General features: G+C 37.4%; 1 protein-coding gene across 3 annotated transcripts in view; it reads right to left on the bottom strand.

Annotated features, from left to right (window-relative positions):
• Window positions 1-287: 287 nt before the first annotated feature.
• The window catches only part of LOC109925366 (cytosolic 5'-nucleotidase 1A-like), a 78351-nt gene continuing 69742 nt past the window's right edge, over window positions 288-8896 (bottom strand). For all 3 annotated transcript variants that reach the window (XM_048607156.1, XM_048607155.1, XM_048607157.1), the window contains exon 7: window positions 288-4294. In XM_048607156.1, coding sequence (XP_048463113.1) covers window positions 3989-4294 — 306 coding nt within the window. In that variant the 3' untranslated portion in view covers window positions 288-3988. The remainder of the gene's footprint in view (window positions 4295-8896) is intronic.

The raw sequence follows: 8896 nt of genomic DNA, 5'->3' as shown, positions 1-8896 counted from the left end.
TTAAAATGTTCATTAGTGATATCTTTAAACAAGTTATAATTTTAAAATTACAGTGGGGCCTGATAGCAACCAGAATGCTCAGGTTTAACACCTGGAGATAGGAAGTTGGAACAGTAGGAAAATGGAAATGTAATTAATCATTTTCCATTCTGTCACTCCATCACTTTTAAGCCAGAAGTTGGAACGGTATGTTGTGGCTTGTAGGAACTGTCAATAACAGTGAAAATGGATTATCAACATTCAACTTTCACTATTTAACTTTCAATACCGAGACTCTCAGACTAAAATGGTTGTAAAAGATTACACATTTAATTGGCTGCTTTGATCACCTGACAAACCCAGGCAACTCACATGGAATACATAAAATGAGCCACACTGGCATTACAGTTGTAATTAAGAGACAGAGAAACTCAGTGAGGCATCATAAAAGTCATATCTCTCGTTTTACTCACACTTGGTTGAATAACTGCACATATTGAGAGATGAAAAGCTGCCTACAACTACCCAGCATAACAGTGACACAGAAACCTGAATCTGCAAAGGAGCAGGTATATCAACAACAGGAAAGCAACATGAACTGATAACAGCAAGGATACTAAAAGCTGCTCTCTCTCTCAACCTCAGAAATTAGGGCCGATGAAAAGCAACTTAGAAAAATCACTATTCACTAAGAAATCAAATCTGCAAGCTTTGTCAGTCCTAAGAAAACAGGACAACAGCTATGCAGCTGGGACTTAGGTTTCACTCTCAGCTCAAGGACATTAAACACTTAACTGCAACTGCCTTTACCCTTCTGTCTGCACAGACACCTCCCTCTCACATTTTTTAAATCTATTACCTGCATTTATGTGTTTAGTGTTGCATTTTCCTATTTCCTTAGGTTTAATGGATAATAAACTCCACTCTCTTCCACTTAAGAAAACCATGGAGTTGGCTCTCCTAACTAAGTTCAATTGAAATGTAACAGCTACATGCTAAAAAAAAAGTGAGATAAACATCCATCCTTATCTATTTGTAATAACATAATCTTTCTCAATTCTGAACAACAGAAGGTGCCTTTTTCATGTGCGACTGTCCTTCCTTCTACCATTTGAACTCAGAATTCTAAGATCAATGGCATTAACTTGCATAAGCAATAACAAAAAGTCTCTCAAGACATGAACTTGCAATATTCCACCAAGTAAACAGGAGTCTAGAGTGTTGAGTCTTCAGCTCTCTGTATGTACTGAAAAATCTTTACAGCTAAAGAAAATCCAAAAAAAAACTCTTTGGTTTCATATTAAAATAATTTATCAATCTCAGTTCACTAGTTTTCTCTCTAACACAAAATAGTTGAAATCATTCAGCAGGGAATATGTGTGATGGCACTGTTAAGAATTCACTCTGAAGCTTCAACTTGGAATTTTGTAATATTCAACTGCACTTTCAGATGTGCTCTGATAGCGCAGTTCCTCATTGACAGCACAGTTTCTACAATAATGAAATACTGCCATTTATGGTGGTCAATTGATATTCACTCCTCCCTTCTCTGTCCTTAACGTTTTGCTTTCCTTGTGCTGATTGCACTGATAACAATAATCTTCTGATGTCTGAAACAAACGATCCTCCCTATGCAAACCTACCGGCAAATGCTAAGCTGTTCAGCATGGGCACAGATATACAACGAGGACTCAAATCATCTTCACTTGACAACCAATGCCAACGCACTCTTTGGAAGAGTCACCAGATAGTGATTGGGGAAAACACAAGCCAATATCTTCCTCCTTAATCCAGATGTATTATGGCAAACTATAGCATCTCCATTCCTCTCCCAGTTTAGATCACTTAATTCAACAGAGAACAGAATCAAGTATAACACTTGCTCTACCTATTCAGTCTTGTCCCCTAGAGCACAAACTCACAAACTATCATGGGAGGGGGAGAACAGTAATCTGTAAATATATAAATGGAGGATATAAACTGCTAAAAGATCCACAGATGAAGATACAGGATAAGGCTCATTTCATATTCCGATACATATTTTCACAAAGCCTATACGGAACCTACTCATAGCAGGGTAAGCTGCATGTCTCCTCTACCTTGCTCTACAGATATATGCTGTTGAAGTGCAAGTAACCTGTGGGATGAGTGTATTGTATGTATTTGGACTCTAGCCATGGCTCATTTCCTAGACGTAACAACTTAGCTCCAGTTTCTACTGCCAACCCAATTTGAATTCCATACATCTCTGAGATCACAAAGGCATTATATTGCTATCAAGTATTAATAACACTCCTTTCAAAATTACACACAGGTGGTCAGCATCACAAACATAAATTGAATACAACTGAAACCTGAAAGAATTCCTTTCAGCTTCAAAATTATAAATATATCAAACTATACTAACACATGATTGATACAGAAGCAATTAGAGCTCGTAAAGGACGAATAATGACTGTTCCATGTATATTTTCAGCCTAATACAGTTAACTTCTTAAAATGTTCTCCATTGCAGCGCCCTGTGCAACCTGTAATCCAGCAGTGCAACAGTGAATCTCACACAGTGGGATGATGTAAACCAAAGCCTGGGTTCCTTCCTATAATCAAACACTATTCAATCTTTGTGTTAGCATAGCTAAAATTGATAGAGTTTCACATGTGGTACTGCTCACCAGATTCTCCAGCTTTAATATTTATTGGCAAATTGGAGCATATACAGGACTCCACAGAGGAGGAACTGTTCTTTGTATAAGCAACCGTTATTCGATGTTTTTTTAAAAAAAAACTCCACATTGGAGCACATTTCAAGCAGTGGGATCTCTTCCCTTTGTGCTGGCTTACTGATAATACCTGCATAGAAGTGTACGGCCTTTAACTCCCTGTGGAAAATCAGAATTGGAGGAGTAACATGTTTGATGGAAGGCCTGGAAGAATTTAAGATTTCGTTGGTCGGTTGCTTTCCTGTAACATTGGCAAGCTGGTCAGAGGGATTTGGGAAGATTGCTGCTTATCTTGTTCCCACAAAGAAAAATACCTTACTTCCTTCTTTGAGGCCTTCACTGAGCATTGGATAGATTTCATTGGTCTGGCCGAAGAACTATTAAAATCACCTCTTAGTCCTATCTTAAGGATAGGACCCTGATTAACATATTATAAAGAAGCATGCAATCACCCAGCATTAAAACATTTTGAAGTGTGGGATCAAAGCTCAAAAAAGAGCTGCTCAATTTTAACTCATGTTATGCCCTAGCGCATGAAGTTAAAGTGTCCTTGAAATTGGACTAAATTTTTAATGGGCTATCATTTAAAATATCTCCCAAAATTGCCAGAATTACAAACAACAATTTAGCCAGACAATCAAGAATTTGATACCAAGCTCCAGTCTAGGGAGTTACGGTCTCTTTCTATTCACTTTGGTACAGCTCTATACAGCTGCCTAAATTTAGGAAAACTTGAAACAAACTAATGGAATTCCAGGAAATCTAGATGGTAAAAAAGGCCTTAAGTTCTAACAAAAAAAGTTCATAAAGCATGTTGAAAATCATAACCTTCAATATGTTAAAATTTCTGTGTTTAATTCTACTTATGAGGACAGTGGCTTTCTGATGACAGCACTTATGATTTGATCTAAAAAATACATTTTTAAGAATTGTGTAATCACAATGTGGAAGTTGCAAGTGCTGGGAATGGAACAAAGAGTGAAGAAAAACTCAACATTTTACAAGTGCTCTTCAGCAAGTAAAATTAATTTGTAATGGGATGGAAGGCTTTAATACACTAGGGTAAATTTTTCAAATGTGCGCCTTTTCTGATGACCCTCATCTGTTGAAAGTGCATATTAGCAATTTGTGCATATACAGCTCATGGTTTTAATGAATAAAAAGTTACAGGCTGTGACAAGGCTAGCTAACAAGGCTCTGCCTTTACAGCGAGCAATCAAAAAAACTACCCTATAATGCTAGGCCACATCTCCACCACTGCCTTATGAAAAGGAAAGTGTCATATTAAACTATTCACAGCAACATGGTACAAAGGCTGCTGGGATTCCATATTCACGTGCTCCTTTGATATTACGTGCGTTATCATCAAAGAAAATGTGAGGTTGGATGTGAGCTAAAAGTGGGCCTTTAGGACTCCCTGCCATAAAGAAAGCTTCATCTATCTTGAGACCCCAGCTACGCAGAGTTTTAATGGCTCGGATACCCAGCTTGTTGCCACTTCTCGCCGTCACCAGGTATGTGCAAATCGGATCATTCTCTGGACTAAACTTCTTTTTCATCTCTCCAAGAATCATGGCAAACTTCTTCAATGGGCCCTATTGACAGAACAATTAGATAATTAAATGAATAACAATGAGTTTTCAGAAAGTTTATAAGGGATATATATTACAGATAAATGATATATGAAAATATATTAAAGAAATATGTTTGGGGTTACTGTAAACTTAAAATGAGTGACACCAATTGTATATGGTAAATGACAAGACCATGCTTAAATGACTATGACATAAATGCATTTAATTTTTCTCCATTCCTATTCTGAAGCTGCTTACTCACCCTTGAGTACAACTCATAAGCTTGACTTGGAAGCTTGGGCAATATTTAAGGGGGTCAACAGTGAAAATCATCGAGTATTAGAATGATTTCATTTGTTTTAAGGATTTATCTTGTCACAATATCAGTGATGACATAGTGGGTAAAGATATTCTACAGTGTATCTGGGATCATTAGCAATTGTATTCCATCTCTGCACAAAACTCATCTGCCTTCTTTGAATTGATTTCATCTCCTTCTCTGAATGCTTAATATCGCCACACCTCAATTTGTTAACTGACATTGCAGAAGTGAGTTACAAAGCTCACATTCCAGCCCCCAGTGCTGCTTCTAAACTGCATGGTAGATGATACTTTAGCAATTGGGAATGTGTTATGCAGGGAACAAAGTGGCTTTGCACAATTAACATTTCCTTTAAGATGTGCTTGCATGCAGTTACATGCCAAATCCTAAAGGAACCATGCAACATAACAAAGGTGACAGCTTAATTCTGCAATCTACTTCACTTTCATCATCTTTTATCACTGAAACCACACCCTGGTCACCTCCCAAATTTATATTTCAAATGTTCTCCTCACCAGTCCCCTATCAAGCTCCACAGTCAGAAATTCCATTTCATCAACATTTCTGCATTCTGGTTCCCATTATACCAATACTTCTTACCCTGCATTAGCTTCTTATTCTTCAGTTCTTCTTCATCAAAATCTAATCTTACCTATAAATCTCTCCTGCCTTTCTCTTCCCTGCCTTGGTGAATGTTCCAATTATTTTGCACAGTAGACCCAGAAGGAAAAACCAGTAAAATAGGTGAATGATATACTATTCAGATTCATCTTGTATACCTAAAAACGGAGTTCCAGTATAACCAGTACGCCCATTTCCAAGTATTATTCATTTTTAAAACCGTTTTCTCTCCAAGGAACTATTTTCCCTTCAAATTCTTGCTGCCATTTTTTTGTTATTCCTCATCCTCATTAACGAAAGAACTTCCAGCTTTCTAGTTCTCACCCTACAGAACTCCCTTTTCTAAACTCATTTTCCTTACTTCCTCTCGCCCGCCTTTAAACAACACACTGCCAAGGAAACACCTTGGATCATTTTACTAACATTAAAAATAAATGTATAAATAAAGACATATTGCTGCAATTATTACTAGATCTGTTAATTTAGTCATTTCAGAGGCAGGCTAGAATACTTTGCAAGTAAACAGTTAAGAAGATTTTAAATTACTGGGCTTTTAAATTAGTACCCAACAGAAATTCTGTTTTATGGACAGAGCTCCCAGGTTTGGATCTTGGTTTGCATCTTGGTAGCTGATATCAGCTAAGTTATAGCAGAGGTACAACTAGTCTCCAAATGTGCCACCTTCAACCACATCCCAGTACATAGCTTTTACTTAATCTTCACTGTAATAAAGGCAAAGTTTACTCTCCATTGAATAACTACTGCCTTATTAGTATAATTCTAGATGAGAATAGGATAAGCACTGACTTTAATACACTCCACAGTTGAATAGCCTACCACTGTTCTCTGTCAATATTCATTCATGAAAAGCGGTCACTTGAAAAATGGGGAAATGCCAGGGAGAATGTTTCAAAAGACAGAGGTGAGGAAGCTGAAAGTGTATTCTAATTGTAATGAATTGGCCAATTATGAAAAAAAGGCCAACAGCCTGAAACATTAATTGTCTTTCCTGCACTTTTTGCTTACATTTTGAGTTTCCAGTATCCACAATGTTTTGCTTTTGCATTCCTGATTAACCGTTTCCATTCCTAAGTGTACGACATAACTCAAAAAAAAACACATTTCCCAGAGGTCTTTTCCACATTTAAAAACTCACAACCCAAATAATTCCAATATCATAATTGGCCGTGTGACTCACCTTTGCACTGCATTCAATTCAATGCACTGAATATCTCCCACATTTCTTACTAATCAAGACGAAACATAACAATCAAGGTACAATCTGATGGTACAGCTTAATCACTACTTCTTCTGATTTACTTTAACCTTCAGTTGCACTACCTTACTAAGAGGTCATTCCAAAAAAGAATCAACTTTTGATATTAGCCTTGGCCATAGATTTCATGGTTTCGTTGTCTTATTGATTGCCTTTCCAAATTGGAAATGGGATTATTATAGCAGAGCAGGAGGGCATTCAGCCCATCACATCCATGTGGCTCTGTAGAACAATCCATTTTGAACATCGAGTCCATGGAAAACTATGTCTTTTCAACTTGATCCTTAGGATGTATTCAAACACCCATGTGTAATATTTTATTTGCCCTTTTTTTGGCTCACTTGCATATTTTGTTCAGTTCAATCTGTGACTTACAGGTTGTCTCCTACTTCATTGCCCTTCCTATCTTGGCACTGTGCTATGTCATTGATGTAAACAGGAACAGCGCCTGAGAACATTAAAAATTATCTGCATGAATTGCACCCTTCAAACCAGCTATTTTTTACAGTTCCGACAATTTCTGGGCCCGTTAAGTTCTGACCAGAATCTTCGTGGGTTTGTGTTCAATAAACATGGAATTTTATCAATTTTTTAAAAAAAAATTTACAAAAGTCGAACTGGATTGGCATTTCCTCAAAAGAATTGTTTACCTTTTTAGATGGGATCTTCTCTGTTGAAATCCGTGTTGGATGTTGTTTACTGGGTTATTGTTGTACAATTGATCCTCAAAGGTTACATCAGACTACAATAGTTATTTACCTAAAAGTGCCTGGATCTGCTTTGTTATCTTGTTATAATCGTGGGTACCCTAGTTTTGAATCTACCTATGCCTCCTTTATTTGTTTAAAATAGGTGATTCAAAGAGGTTAAACCTTAGCTCACAGATTGTCCTCTGACCTTCGAGTCAAACGATCATGGGGCTAAATCCCATTTCATAATTTCAGCTGACAATTCAATGTAGTATCGAAGAGAGGCCGCACCATGAGAGGTGTCATCCCTCTGACTAAAACAAAGCCTTGCATGTCTTATCAAAGAATTGTCATGGACAACATTTATCATTTGTCATAGATAATTAAATCAGGTAATTTATTTCACTACTATTTTCACTATTGTCAGATGAGAAATTACATTGGATATCATGTCTATTCTCATATGTGGACAAAAGATCCTACGATTCATTCTAATAAAAGCAGGGCAAGTCCTCCCTGATGATCTGGAAATTATCCCTCAACCTACTACACCGAAACAGATTATTTGATCACCATTGCATTGTTGCTGACGGATTAGTTTTGTACATAAATTGACTACCTTAGCATTGCATTAAGAGGTCTATAGCTCATGTTTTCTCTTGTTTAAACTCTGAGGAAGCAATTTTTTGGGTACTGTATTTGGAATCTTGAATTCATCTGCAATCATAAAGGTATTTGCAAGTTTTAATTATCTTGTCTATTCTCTGGGTGTCCTCTTTATAGGTGACTCCCTTGGTAGGATGTGTGGCTGGATGCATACATGCTGTACAAGTGTACAGTGTTTGTATGTATGCGTGAGTGAACATAATGTGCACGAACACGTATCTATGCAGTATGATGGATCAATACATCTGTATGCTAGGGGTTAGTGAGCATGGATGTGTATTCTATAGATTGAAACATTATCTAAAGAGTAAACTGTTTGCTGCCACAGCTAAAAATGGAAAACTACTGCAGTAAGAACTGCAGATGCTAGAGTCAGAGATAACACAGTGTAGAGCTGGAAGTACGCAGCAGGCCAGGCAGAAATTTCTGAAGAAGGGTCCTGATCAGAAATGTCAACTTTCCTGCTCCTCTGATGCTGCCTGGCCTGCTGTGTTCCTCCAGCTCCACACGGTGTTACCATTACTAACAGCTATTGTGCAAACTATATTGACAACAGCAATAGAAAGCAAATCAGAAAACAGCTGAGAAAAAGCCCAAAGGAAATGGAAATGTCTAATATACATGACAATGGGCTATTAATCCAACTGCCCGGCCTAAAGTTCTGGGGACACAAATTCAAATGCCACCATGACACTGGTTGAATTTAAATTCCTTTAAATCATAAATTCAACATTTTAATAAAACCTTTTTCCGAGATTGAAAACTCACCTCAGTGTGCTAGGAAACCATCATCAAATGTCTTAAAAATCTATCTGGTTCACTAAAGTCCTTTTGGAAAGGAAATCTACCATCCTTACCTGATCTGGTCTCCAATGTCTCTAGAACGATCACCGTGTGGTATAAAACTTAACTGCCCCCTGAAATAGTCTAGTATGTCACTCAGTTCAAGGCAATTGGGAATGGGCATTAAATCTATGAAATAAGAAATAAAAATCTCCAATAGATTGCTAAGATTGTTACGGCACACATGGCGGGGGGGGGGGGGGGGG

Source organism: Rhincodon typus, chromosome 17 (assembly GCF_021869965.1).
Source record: "Rhincodon typus isolate 14 chromosome 17, sRhiTyp1.1, whole genome shotgun sequence".
In the NCBI taxonomy this organism is placed as follows: Eukaryota; Metazoa; Chordata; class Chondrichthyes; order Orectolobiformes; family Rhincodontidae; genus Rhincodon; species Rhincodon typus.
Note: the sequence above shows the minus strand (reverse complement) of the source record. Positions and strands in the feature narration are given on the sequence as shown.